The 15,011-nt window shown below is 40.7% G+C and overlaps 1 protein-coding gene across 2 annotated transcripts in view; it reads right to left on the bottom strand.

The window, feature by feature from the left end:
* C1H1orf21 (chromosome 1 C1orf21 homolog) overlaps positions 1-15,011 on the bottom strand; it is a 235,484-nt gene that overhangs the window by 134,304 nt on the left and 86,169 nt on the right. For both annotated transcript variants that reach the window (XR_010122904.1, XM_054475239.2), the window contains exon 2: positions 9,730-9,948. Coding sequence is in view for 1 of the 2 variants with exons in the window: in XM_054475239.2 (XP_054331214.1) it covers positions 9,730-9,823 (94 nt within the window). In the remaining variant the exon portion in view is untranslated. The remainder of the gene's footprint in view (positions 1-9,729; positions 9,949-15,011) is intronic.

Genomic DNA, 15,011 nt, shown 5'->3' on the forward strand with positions numbered 1-15,011 from the left:
CAAGTGCAGAAGGCAGGAGCTGTACTAGTCTCTACGGAGGACAGACAGGGCCTAATGAGGCCCAGAGGCCAGGTAGGGGCTGCCTGGAGAGGTGCTCATAGCAAGGCAGGTGCCTTCAGTCACACCAGCCAGGAGTCCAGGAAGGAGCCATTGTTTTGAATGTCTGAATTCTGTAGTGTCATTCGGGAGAAAATAACTCCAAAGGGAAGTGCAACAGGTAAAGAAACCTTTGACTTTCTCTCTTGTCACTGAGGCACGTTTTGAGAACTTCCCTCATCCCCAAGCAGGCCTTGCCTGCAGCTCCACTCCTCTCACCTTTCACTGAATGGTGCCAGAGGGCCAGGAAGCACCCAGCAGGTCTCCACTGCTACAGACAATACAAGCACTTGAAGGGGCAAGGGAGTAATTGAAGAAAACCAAAGGGACTCGGAGGGCCCTGCCAGCGTGTCGCTGCCAATGGTCTCTGAAAACTCAGGTGCTCCCTCATCTTGCAACCCGGCTGCCTGGCAGCAGAGAGTGACAAATGGTCTTATTTTCCACTTATCTCTCTAACTTTAAAAGAACAGGCTCATGATACCAGCTCGCAAGGGAAGGAAAAGTAGCACTTGGATTTTTTTTCATATAGAAAGTATAGAGCATTTCTAAACTTTCTGTCATAGAAAACGTTTCCAAGTAGAAATTTTTGCTGGCTTTACCTCAGCTAGACCAAACTTGGCACCAAGGCGGCATCTAGCATGGTATCTATTTTGTGCTGGCAGAGGGGAGGAGAGTGAAGAGGTGGGGCCAGTCTACTCAGGCCCATCTACTATTTATAACAAGTGCTTCCATGCTAATTGTGCACTGGCCTTGTTCTGGACGCTCTCCTTATTAACTATGTGTTCCTCCTCAGAACTCCAAGTGGTGGATACCATTATTACCTCCATATTATAGATGTGGAAACAAATACAGCTAAGTTATCTATCCAAGACAGCACAGGCAGTGGTGATGCTGGAATCAAACCCCAGCTGGTAAGACAGAATTCACAACTACTCCATTCCATGCTCACATACACGCATGTTTCATTTTTCCTATTGAAGTGAGTGCCATCAGCATGGCCCAGGAACCACCTAAAAGGAAATAAAACTAACATATTATGAGCGCCTTCTCTGAGTCAGACACTGCGCTGAGCACTTTTACTTCAGAAGAATGCAGTTAAAGCTCTGAGCCAAGGTCGACTGGCTTCTGTGATTCCATGAGCCCCATGTGCACTTCGAGCCATTAAGACCTTTCTGAGGCTCAGCTCAAGACATCAGGGAGCCTTCAAAGCCTAAACCCAAGACCATGTTCCTCACTTATCTTGACTTAAATTTCTCAGCTTTTATGACTATAATCTGGCCTATCACAAATCCGTCAAACACTTCTCCTGCCCTTAGGGCTCTTTACTGTCTCCTATGATTCACTAAAAACAGAAAAAGGGAAACATGATTTTCTCTCTCACGTTCGGGAAATAACAGCTTCAGAAGCCAATAGAAGCTTCCTTATGCCAGCAAAAAAGTTACAGTAGAGGCAGCTAAAGTCTACCACTAAGCAGCACAGAGAGGAGCAAGGTGGCATTGCTCCTGTTCACTGGCCAAGCTGACTCCCAAGTCTGCCTCTCTGGTGCTCCCCCATGTACCCCTCTTTCCCCAAATCACCCCGACACACAAAAGGCTGAGTGTACACACCTAGTGCTCACTTAACGCATAGAGATTCCAAGCAGAAAATGAGGGCCACTGCCTCCATCAAACTCCTTTTCTCTTAGATCCAATAAGAACTAAAACTTGAAAGAGAAGGAAATTTTCACACTACCACTGCTACCTCTCAGTCACATAAATCAGCACTGTGCAGTAGAAATATGTGAGTTATGTGTGTACTTTTAATGCTTCTAGTAGCCACATTAGATAAAAAGCAGCAGGTGAAATTCATCTTCATATATTTTATTTAACCTGATAGATCTAAAATATATCATTTAACATGTAATCAATAATTATTCATGAGCTATTTTATATTCTTTTTACATATTAAATATTCATTTAATATGAAACTTAAAAGGGCATTTTACACTTACAGCACATCTCAATTAGGACTAGTCACGTTTCTCATGCTCAATAGCCACATGTGGCTCATGGGTACTGTGCTGGACTGCACTGACAAACATTATTCTCTCTGTTACTGTCCACAAACACAGGTATCTTTAATCCATCTTCACTGAATGCAATCAAAAATTATGAGACATAAACAGTGAATTATGACTTTGCCTCCAAGTGCTTTTAATTTCTGAATAAATCTGATGTATTTTCTCATTTAATTTTCACCATAACCTTGTGAAATAGGTCTCACAGCATTTTAGATGAGTAATAGATTGGCATAACACCATCACACACACACACACACACAGCCACAAGCACCTGTTATATGCTCTCATTTAGGTATACCCAAGGATCAGAACTTAACTGAAGCCACATAGCAATACAAAGTCCAAGTGAAAGAAAGCAGCCAAATTCTTGCTCACTTTACTGCTGCTCAGTCTCACACCATCATTCCAGAAGAATTTACTGCAATAATCTAAGCCCCTCCATTTAAAGGGATGTTTATAAACATCAGGCTTAAGCCAAACTCGGCGGCAGTGTGGGTCACCTTAGTTATATGGGAGGGCTGGTTCAGTCAGTGCCCAACCTGATTCCTGAATAATCTCTCTGCCTCCAGCTCCTTGGCCATCTGGGAGCGCTCTGTCCTCTCAAGACCATGCAGTTCCTGCCTTCGGGGAGCTAACCAGCTCATAAGAGAGATTAGACATATAAACAAATAAATCAAATAAATAAAAAGTATTCTGGGATGGCAGGAAAGAGATACCTTCTGAAGGTATTAGAGGAAGCTCTGTATAAAAGTTTACATTTGGAAAACGAGCAGGATTTAAAGACATGAAGTCGAGAAAAGGTGCCCATGCCAAGCAGAGGTCACCATGTACTGGAGGGCCTAGAGCAGCGAAGGTGCAGGATAAGTTCACAAGGCTGCCTTGCTCAGTTGACTGAAGAAGGCAATCATGAAGGAACGGAGTATAAAACAAGGCTGCGCCTGTAATCCTAGCACTTTGGGAGGCCAAGGCAGGTGGATTGCCTGAGGTTAGGAGTTCAAGACCAGCCTGGCCAAAATGGTGAAACCCTGTCTCCACTAAAAAAATATATAAAAATTAGCCGGGCGCGGTGGTGGGTGCCTGTAATCCCAGCTACTTGGGAGCTGAGGCAAGAGAATTGCTTGAAGCCGGGAGATGGAGGTTGCAGTGAGCTGAGATCACGCCACTGCACTCCAGCCTGGGCGACAGAGTGAGACTCCATCTCAAAACACACACACACACACACACACACACACACACACACACACACACAGGCAGCAAAGGTGGATATGAGCTACCTTCAGGTGTCCTGGATGTTAACTAAGGATTTGGGATTTATTGGCTAAGAACCAGGCACAAACAGAAAGTTCTACAGAAGATTTGATACTAACAGAGGAGTACTTTAAAAAGCTGATCTGATAGTGGTGCCAAAAAATGAAGAAGTAAAAACAGACCAAAAACAAGCAAAGGAACAAACAAGCATAAAGGAGGTTAACAGGAGACTCCTCCTGAGAACACTGCAGTTCTTGGGGTGATGGGCTGTCACAGCCTAAACTACAATGGTGGTAAGAAAAGCAATGCTAGGAGAGGGTGAGATTTATAGGATCTGGAAACTAACTGCAAAAGCCAAAAGTGACTCAAGTTTAAAGCCTACATTATTGAAACAATGGAAACAGAAAAAGCGCAAAAAAGAAAGTCAATGTAACTGTAAGAGTTTCTCCCCACTTGGGGGCGGGCTGCAGGAGAGACCATGATCTCAAGCCTGACGTATTAATTTCCCTAATAAGGCCTAAATATGTTCTATGCACCCACTTTAGTTGTCTAAGAGAATGACTGTTGAAAGAAATCCAATAAGCACTTGGCTTTCTAGAACTTGCTTAACCAGTTCATGATAACTCGAACCTGCTGGTCACTTACTTTTTGCAAGCTAGTCTTGGCAATCTGCTCAGCTGTCCTCTGAATGACCTCAGCAGATCTGCTGACCACTATTTACATCTGCCCTGACAACTGAGAGAAGGAAAATTCCAATCTGAAGATGAAACCTTCTGAAGTGGATCTGACTTCTGAAAAGGCCACAGTGTGTCAGGCAGAACTTTAGATCTGAAACTTTTTATGCTTCAACACTTAAAGTGAAAGAAAATATGTAAGTAAATATCACTGATGAAGTTCCTTGTCAATGATCTCCTAAATTTTCTGAAATCTAGGAGTCAAGATGCCCATTTAGCATTTAATTCTGCATGGTGGAACATGCTACAGAAATTCTGTCACACACATTTGTTGTGGTGGAGCTCCTAAATAACCAAGACATCATGGAGCCCAAATTGCTTCAAAAAAATGGAAATTACCATTTGTACAAACACATTGGGTATCAAAACTCCTGAGCATATCTTCAGAAGCTTTGAAATTAAATTAACACCTTTAGGAAAAGGATCAAATGTGTGTGTACACACACTCAGAGACACATACTTCAGAGCCATCCCCAAATATGCCACCCTTCACAGACTTTGCCACATCTTCAACAACATGTGGTAATAACATTTTAAAACATTTTTAAATGTTTAGCTTTTAAAGCATAAATAAGGCCACTTGATTCAGTGAAAAATAGAGGGGTATTTTAGAAAGCAGACTATAATTGTCCAGGTTGAAATATATCCCAGTCACGGAGTCATAATTTCCTCTTGCAATGGGCGTTGGTCTCCAAAGATGGCTCCCAACAATTCCTTCCCTTTCTACGGGCACATACTCAAGAGGTGGAGAGACTCTACTCCTTCAACTCTAGGCTGGTCTTATGACTTGCTTTCATCAACAGAAGGCAGCAAATGTAGCATTCTTGAACTTTCAAGCTCAGGTCCTAAGAGGCCTGGCAGCTTCCACTTCTTCTCTTGGAAGCCGGGCTGAAAAGTTTGGCTACCCAGCTGGAAAGAGTGGCCTTGTGGACAGAAGCCCAACTCCATTTGGGATAGTTGAGTTCAGCTGAGATCCCAGCTGTATGCAGCTGCATGACTGAGCCCGGGCGAGAACAGCAGATGAACTCCCGCAGAATCATGAGAAATAATAAGCTGGTTATGTTTCAAGGTACCATGTTTGGGGTATTTGTTATACAATAAGAGACCACAGAAATAATGGGTTACAAATGGTTAAAAAGTGGGCTATCACTATCACTCATCTGCCACCATCTGTGATCATTGTGGGATTTTTGAAAACTTCTTCTACTTGCAAATTGATTTAAGTGAAGAAACACAAACAAGACCTTAACTCGTCATATTTAAAATGTGATATTCAGTAATATCTAGGGTACTGGAACTGTCTTGACATTGGATTCTGGTAATCCTTCCCCCAGAGCCCTGCAGGGCTAGAAAAAGTATCTCCCTTGATTGGTGAAGTTCTCTCCCCGTTGTATTCCTGCTTTATTTAACACAATCCCACAAACTTGCTAATATTTATGTCAGAGAGATTAACAAAATGATAGAATGCTGGAGTAAATAAAATCTCAATGTGGGCGTTAAGAGGATGAAGAAAATTTAGCAGAGGCCTTAACTGACGCTTTATGGCATGAACTACATAGAAGGCACAGAGACAGCAATGACCAGGTGGGCTCGGGGTAAACTGATTTTTAGCCCCAATTCTTGACCCTCCCTGCACCTATACCCTTGCTGTAAATGCACTATGGTCAGAGTGTACTTTTTTGCCTAACTTTGGGCTCACTCATGAGACCTGCTTTGGCTAGTGGCATGTGGGTATGAGTGACAGTGTGCCAGCTCTAAGTCCAAGCTTAAGATGCACCATATGTATCACTTGCACGCTTGCCCTTCTGTGAAAGGAGATCATGCTCCCACTGGCTTGCTGGTCCCTGGAGAAAGATGAGAGATACATAGAGAAGGGTCACCACAGCTGACCCACCAATTCATAGTCAAGAAAAAAACAGTTACTGTGGAATGCGACTGGGAGCTTCAAGTTGTCTTGTAACCAAGTATCCCCATTTTTCTAAGAGAGAGAGGTTTTTTAAATTATTTCTTCTTTTCTCTTTCCTTCCTTTCCTCTGTTTCCATTTCCTACCTAGCTCTTCAGAAGTGCAATCATAACCTTTACCTTCCCTTCACCAGACACTCACTACACTGGAAGCTTACCTAACTACGTGCTTACTTTGAAGCTCCAGAGCAGAAACTCTCTCCCACAAGGAGATTGCCTCAAGAGACAACAGTCAATTTGCAACCTAAAGTATGTCCCTGATGGAAGGATCTCCCACCTGGAGAGTGTCTTGAGACAAAGGCCACTATACAACCTAGCTCTGCTTGTGATGAAGCCAGCTTGACCACCAGTAGATTAAGCACCAAAGCGAGTCACACAGACCCCCACCTGCTCACTCCCTCCCCTGAATGCCATTCATGCCAAGTCCCCCTTTAAAAGTCCATGCTTTCTGCCCCAAAAGCAAAACAGTACCCTTAAAGGCAGGAGCCTGCACCTCTTCCCCGAAGCTAAGCTGTGGAATAAAGTCACTTTCTTTATGCCAGACCTCGCTCTTGTGAATTAGACTCTGCAAGTGGCAAGTGACTGAACCTGAGTTTGTTACAGTCTATGCAGCAATAGTTGACTAACACAAAGCTCCTTTATCAGATGCTAACATCTGCAAAATACACATGGTGCTTTAGAACAATAGAGTCTTCCTGGCTACACAAGTTGTAAAGGGATGGTTAAGTGGTCTCATTGCCAAGCAGAATGTAAGCACAACATATTGAATATCACCAAATCTTGCTCTGACAATCTAAGGTTATCTTTTTAAAGACTGTCATTTGGTATTCGAAGTTCTCCATAACTTAACCCTAACTTAGTGTTCTAGACAATTCTGTCCCATTTATAGTTTATGTTCCATTCATTAGTTCCATAAATTAGAATATTTATTATTCTTGAATAAGTCTTACATTACCTAGCTGTTCCTTTTCCAGTTTAGATTGAGACAGGTTTCGTTTCTTTCAGTCCTTTAAGGCCAGGTTTGGATGTCATCTCTGTAAGAAATCTGCTCTGATTCTGCAGTTTAAGGCAGAGCATCTATCCCCTGACTGTTATCATGAGGTATGTCTTTTCCTCTTAGGGCATTTGGCTTATTCTGTCTCGTAACGCTTTCTTATCTTCTTACAAAGTCTTAGATGGCAAGGTTTATGGATTATTTACCTCTGTAATCTCCATGGCATTTAGCAAAAGGCCTTATACATAGGATACAGACCAATCAATACTTTTGTGCATTAAAGAATGAGGGCCGGGTGTGGTGGTTCATGCCTGTAATCCCCGCCCTTTGGGAGGCCATGGTGGGCAGATTGCTTGAGTCCAGGAGTTTTAGATTAGCCTTGGAAACATGGCAAAACCCTATCTCTATTAAAAATATAAAAAATTAGCCAGATGTGAGGGCACATGCCTGTAGTCCCAAAGCTACTCAGGGAGCTGAGGTGAGAGGATCACTTGAGCCCAGGAAGTCAAGGCTGCAGTGAACCCTGATTGCACCACTGCACTCCAGCCTAGGCCACAGAGCAAGACTGTCTCAAAAAAAAAAAAAAGAACAACAAAAAAAAAGACCTATGGGAGGCTGCAGGGCATCAGGAAACAACATGGAGAAAGAAAGGTGGACTTTGGAGTCTGAGCAATCTGGATTCTAGCACTTCGTAGCTGGGTAACCTTGGACAAGTCCGTCTCTCTGTGTTCAGTTTCCAAGTATGTAAAATTTGCATAGCACACATTTCACAAGATTGTTGTGAAAATTCAACATAAAAATGAATGTAAACGCCTCGCGATGTTTGACATATGGTGGCGGCTCCATAAATGGTAGCTGTATTATAAAAATGATAATGACACACGACATCAGGTAGAAGTTAAATAAATCCCTGATGTTAGATTATTTTCTCTTAAAAGTTAAGCCTTTGAGGATGACAGTAATGACTCTAGTTCCAATCAACTCTTTCCCTAAAAACTGTAGTTTCAAAGATCTGGACTGTAGTTTTATTAAGATGTTCATATATGTTACTCTTCTCCACAGTTCTCAATGCTATAGGTAGTTACCAGTAGAAGCAAATTTGTTCCAGGCAAAGCAAATTTGTTCCAGGCAATTAATGCATCTCCTTGGAACAAAATGCAACAAAGTCTTCCTTCCCAAACACACGAGTCCACTTTTAACTGAGCATTAGCTCTTTCGTACCATTCCCAATTCTTCACCAGGAGAGTAAAACAATCATTACAATGAACCAAAAGCTAGAGATTCTAAAAGTAGAATTATTTGACAGTGACTGAATGATGCAGCTACAGTTATTTACATGTAAACATTATCTCAGTGAGGTTCTACAACATATCTCTATGATGTCCCTTACTGATTAAGAGTTGAAGAAGTGTTTTTATAAATAAAAGCATCATGCAAATGTCAAGTAGTAGGTATTATTGTTAAAATAATTCCACAAAAATTGCTTCATCTGCCTGGTACTAATTGAAATTTTGTTTATATATCCATACTTCACAATAATCATCTAAGGGCCAATCTCAAGATCAGGCAAGCATAAAAGCCTGTAAGTGGCCAGGTAATGTCAATGAGCAAACAACTCGGTGTGCATGCACCGAGGAAGGATTAGCAGTTCACTGGAGGCCACAGCCTGGCTGCAGGGGCAATTGCTACCCCACCCCCTGACTGTTGTCGCAAGGAATGAAGACCTATTGTTGCCAGCTCTTTTGAAGAAATTTGGGGTTTTATGTGAAATATTCTGATTTTTAAAGGCTGCCTTGCTTTTTATTTTAAAATTCTTTGGGGAGGGGGCAAAAAAATGTATTTGCAGACCAGATGTGGTCATGGGTTGCCAGTTTGTGGCCTTTGCACTAGGTATCCTAAAGTCATTCTGAGTCAACAGAGAGAAGTTAAAAGATGATTATTAGATTCATTGTATATTTATTTTAAATCTGAAAATGTATAATTCACTCTCTATTACACCTTAAAAAAAACACCTCACTCCCTCATTTATAAATCCTCACTCACTCCCCTTTTGGACTTCTGTTTTTAGTCCTACAGTTCTCCTCTACCAGGACACCCCATGGCCACTGTCCCATGCACCAATTTAAATTCTGCTGATTCTTTGAAGCTTGATTTAAATGCTAGCTCCTGCAAAAAAAGACCTCCATGTTCCTCCTCAAAGACCACTTTGTATAAATTATGATGTAGATGATCCAAAGTAAAGATCCACATTGATTTCCACTGGGTCTCATCACCCCTTCACCTCAGACGGTATAACCCAATAATCACTGTAATTATTCACTGTCAGAAAAATGAAAGGCTTAGAAGGAATAAGATCTAATGTTCCATAACAGAGTAGGGTGACTCTAGTGAAAAATAATGTACTGTATATTTCCAAATAGCTCAAAGATACGTTTTGAAATGTTCCCAACACATAGAAACGATAAATGCTCGAGGCGATAGATATCCTAAATACCCTGACTTGATCGTTACACATTCGAGGCATGTAACAAAATATCACAAGCACCCCATAAATACGTACAAATATTATGTATCAATAAAAAAAAGTGAAAGGCCTAGAATCAATGGGTCAAGAGTTAAGTTTGATAGGACTCACCGCCAAACACATCTCCATTCTGGTAGTTTTTCCCTTTCTGGGCTTCCTCTTCATTTTGAACAGTGGCAACATGCTTGGCAGAGGCACAGCCCATAGTCTCATTCGGTCAGCTTCAGCCGGGCTGAACTGCAAATCATCTCTACAGACACGGGGACATTTTTTTTTCTTTAAACACAAAGAAAATCCACCTTGCTGCTGAGTTGGTCAAGATGTGTGCACCTGCAAGAAAAGAAAGCTAGATTAGAATGGGCAGTGACTGCAGCAAAACACAAGCCTCAGTATCTTGGTGTGCTGTGCCCTGCAGTGCACTAGAAGTCATGCACAGACCCACCCATTGCACTGTTGTTGTGGTGGGTACAGAAGAACCACGTGCAGCGTGGCCCATTCTCACTTGATTTCCCACTCAGAAAGCAAGATGGAAAGGCATGTCCCTACGCAACACATGGCCGAGGAGTGAACTTTTTGAGGAGATACCAAAAATATGTATTTATTCAAATACATATTTGGGCACTACTGCTTGCCATGCATACTCTTAAAGTACCCATAAGTTTACTAATGTTCTGAAATCTCAAAAACTGTCGAGGAAGGAGAGCACACTCTTGAGATCCACCTAGTTCAGGAGGCTGGGAAAAGCTCTTCATCTTCCTCACCCTACGGCCAGCCCTCCCAGCTCCTCAAATTTTGCCAGGAAAAGGCAGCCATCCTCCTCAGACTGGTACATGGGCTACTTTATACATTTCTGGTTAAGGCTGTAAATAATTCAGTATTTTATTTTACCTGAGGTGGCACTGTTTTGGAGACAAAGGAAGGAGATGGGGCAAGGTCTAAAACTTACTTCTGTCCATTTTCTGCTTAGCTAGCCAAATGTTCTAAGGATTGGGCAGAAGATGTCAAAATATGAAGAAAAGCAACAAAGCAGTTGTCAAGCTTTTGGTGTAAACTTCATGCTTCTACCGATTTCTCATAAAGGCTTAAAGAGTATTTACAGATACACTGCAAAAGAGATAATCTTCAAATCGACTTCAGTGACTTTACCTTTCCCTGTCCCATCCAAGCCACCCAAGGTGGCTGCTCAAATTCTGAGTGTTTGCTCTGCTCAGCTTGCTCATTTTTGTTTTATTCTTTCATCATCCTAACCCAACCATTCCAGGCCTATAGATGACTTACTCCAGTCTTGTAAATGTTTCCTTTGAAACATCTCTCCTACACATTCCTTTGTTTCCATCCCTCTCACTGTAATACAGGCCCTTACCTCCTCAGAGTCCTGGCAGAACAAAGAAGGCATCAAGCCTCTTTGAATCTTCATCAGCACCCACGTCCCACTGCCCCCAGCCCATGAACAGTGGAAGTTTCTCAAGTTTCACACACAGTGCTACTACACAGTAGCTATAAGCTTTCTCTACCAAGAAGACTAGAGCTTCTAAACCCTCCTTGCTAGAGCACTAAGGACATCTCTGGATGTAGAAATTTAATCATTTAAATCATAACATCTCAGCAAAGAGAATTTTTCAAATTAACATAATCAATCTAATAAATGAACTTAGATATAAAGGCAGTGATCTTAAATTAAGCCAAGCAAATACAAATTGCCATAAATATTGACAATGACTATAACATTGGTCATGTCTCACATAATTCTTCAAACTATTTTCTATCACTGGTTATGTTAAATTATTAATAGGAAGTGTAGAGTTGATTGGTAAAGTTCTACAAACCAGGAAGATTTTCTCCTAGATGGCTAATGTTTATATCCTACCCATACTTGATGTAACTTAATGTTAACAGGTCTTCATCTCAAAACTATATGAAATCCAGGCCTGTGGATAAACACACACACATACACACACACACACATCCTATTCCATTATTTAGCAGTAATGTCTTCAAGGCTACAGTGTTTCTATTTGATTGTCTATTCATACTGGTGTATAGAGCTCAGGGGCCTTATGGAGAAGAGACGCTGACATTTTAAAAATTGCACGCAATACAGTGTAATACGAGCTCTGACTGTAGTTTCACAGGATCTATGGCAATGCAGAATTCAAAAAAGCAGATTAGATTATGACTGGGAAGAGGAAGGAAGCAGTATTTTTGTAGGGTATCAAAGGTTTGGTGGAAATTTACCAGGCTGAAAGGATGGTAGCATTATTCAGCTGCAAGGAACAGACTGAGCTAAGACACTAGAATGTGGAAGAGCATGGCGTATTTGTGTGTGTTCATTTCAGAAGGGTCAGGTGGAGATGGGGGGGCAGGGCATAGGACTGGACTGCTGATACTTCGTGAAGGGCCTGCAGAAGGACTTGCTACCTTCATCCAACTGAATAAACTAAAGAATGTCGTCGTAAGACCATAGTTAGCCTTTCTGATCCAAGTTAGAGCACACTGTGAGAAAATATTAAATTAGTTGCGGAGAGGTCCATTCTGTCAACCTGTCATAGTTTTTGAAGAAACATCAATGAAATATTAGACAAGAGGGAGAGGTCAAGGGGTTCAGCTGTAAAGGTGGGAGAAGGGAAGAATCCCCTCTCTAACCCGGAGGCTGCTGCGAGTTGCTGTTTTTGTTGCTGCGGCCAATGCTGTTGCTACTTCTGCTTTTGCTGTTGTTGTTGTTGTTGTTGTTGTTGTTATTGCTGCTGCTACTGCTGCTGTTTTGGATTCCCAGCCAGCACCTTCTCAGGGGCAGCATCCATCCCCCTGCTTCCTCATCCCCAGCATCATCACATAAGGTAACAGGTGTGGGCTCCCAGACATGATTCCTTACTGTTCAGAAAGGAAGTATGGGAAAACGACTTCACACTTACACATATGCAGGAGAGATCGAAGTGAGAGGGGGAACCTAGGTGGCTTCCCTGCCACCTCTTCAGAATAAACTAAGTAAAAACAGGAGAGAGGGGGCAATCCTAACAAAATCAGAGTACAGTGAGAATTAAGAGATGACTTAACAATCATCCTCTTTGAGAATCCTCTTGCTTTTCCAATTTCATATCTACAGCCTCTTATGCTATCCAAGAAGCAAAGGGAAGAATTGAAGACATGACTTATCCTTTGCTACTCCCGAAAAGCAGTTAGTGATGTTTCTTCTGTGTTTTAAAAGTTGTGTTTGCATAAAAAAATTTTATTTGAATTTTAAAGGTGGAAATTATTTGAAATCAAGTACATTGCAGAAGGCTAACAGAAATAAGACACAGAAGAATGGCTCTTTTTTTTAAAGGATGTCTCTGTTATTCAAGCATGGGGTGAGGAGCAGGTTAACAAGCAGATTAGACATGATTTACACCCAATTCAAATGATGACTCAAGAAATTTCACTTTAATTACACATATTTTAAAGCACTATAGCTCAATGAGTTCTCACCAAATTATAAATAGGTATAGATTTTGTTTCTGAAACATACGTGCTACATTATTTTATAGCAGTAATTCAAATTTAAGAGTGATGCTTTCAAGTTTCAGGACCTCATCAGGAATATATTTTAGTAATTTACTCATTTGAAGGTGATAATTATGAAGTCATTTGAGGGGCAAAAGATCTCTAATTCACAAAGTTAATCATAGATCACTGAAGAAAGTTTTTTACTATGTCACATAAACATTTGTCCAATTATCCATTCATTTAATCAACAGATTTTGATTTTAAAATACTAAGTGACAGATATGTGTTTGGTAGGTATTGTGCATACAGTGGCAAACAAGGCAAGATATACGTTTTTCTTCTCTATCCCTATAGAACAAGAATGATCAGAGAAGGAGATAATTAGAAAGACCAGTTGTGCAGCAATGACATACAGCTATTGCAGCTTAAATACAGGCTGTCAAGAGAGTTCACCTCACAGGCATTTGACTCAGCTTTGGCATGGAGCATATCAAGAAATGTCAGGTTAGAGACCTGACCAGAGCTAAAGAAACAGGATTAAAATACCCCTGATTTGTATCTTTTTATAGCCTGATATAATGTCAAGATTTCATTTCTAATGAAAATTCTTTCACTTAATCTCAATCCAACTGAGACCTCACACTGAGCAGACCTTCAAAAACATATCCCCAAAGACTGCTGGAATCATCTGCTCAAAAGACGTTCCCTTCAGTTTATGCTATCCTTCACGTAAACTTCAGCGTTTTTTTGTTTTTGTTTTTGTTTTTTGTTTTAGCTTCTATTTTTTCATTAGCTTTGCTCAGCTTTTCTCTCCCAACCTCACATGCTCTATTGTTTACCTTCCTGAAACTACAGCGCTTAGAGAGAGGTAAGTCTGATGGTGCAAACAAGCATGCAGAGACCGCGACCCGGAGCAGCTCTGAGACTTTTGTTGTCACATGTTGTTATTACCAGCATGTTATTTCTGAAGTCACAGATCACAGTATGAGAATTAAATCGAAGCATCCCTTTGATGTTTGATGGAGTCTTCTAAAACTAAGTCCCACTGAGGATGATTTTTCTTTAATCTAAATGATCTATGTCATAGGATCATCAAGCACCTCTAAAAACATGAGGTCCAATTAACTGCCCCATGGCTTTGTGTAAACCCCTCCCCAAATGGTTGTATGTCTACATTATCTTGCCTTATGTAATTAGAAGTGCAATCCACAATACCATGAGCTAGCCTAATTGAATGCCGTCTTTACAGGACATTTTTCCCACTTTTGATAAAATAATCAGCAAATTTGTAAGCCCAATTGAAATTTTTTTAAAAATATAAAAATGTGTAACTGTGCATGTTTATTCTTCCTCTCCTTACATCGTACCTCAAAGTGCTTCATATATCAGAAGGGAAACTACTGTTCCAGAACACTTCATGTGACAACATGAGGAAGTTCTCCCCATGCAAGTAGGTCCATTACTTTTGTATGAATACATATCACATATTACACACATGAAATACCTTGTCCTTTTATAAGGAAAGATTATAATAATTCTTTCCATTACCTTAGTTGTTTTTTAACTAGAAACAAGGTTTCATCAAAAAAAATCCTACTTTTATAAAATACGGAAGGAATAAAAAAAGCAAAATCTGTTTTTAAGAAAAAGCAGAGATATTTGAACTTTTTTTTAAAAAAGGCTACAGGAAAATATTTCTATTTACATAACACTATGTGTAATTTCACTTTCCACTAATTAGTCCTGGACTTTTTCATTTTGGATACAAAAGGCAAAAATATTGTAGATAAATTCTCTGTCAAGAAAGGCACTTCTAAAATACGAATTAAAAGTGATACATTCCATAAAGAAATTCTAGGCCAAAAAGAACATGAGGTTTGGAGGACTGGAGAGAAATCAAATTCTGATTG

The sequence above is a fragment of the Pongo pygmaeus genome, chromosome 1, assembly GCF_028885625.2.
Source record: "Pongo pygmaeus isolate AG05252 chromosome 1, NHGRI_mPonPyg2-v2.0_pri, whole genome shotgun sequence".
Lineage (NCBI taxonomy): Eukaryota > Metazoa > Chordata > Mammalia > Primates > Hominidae > Pongo > Pongo pygmaeus.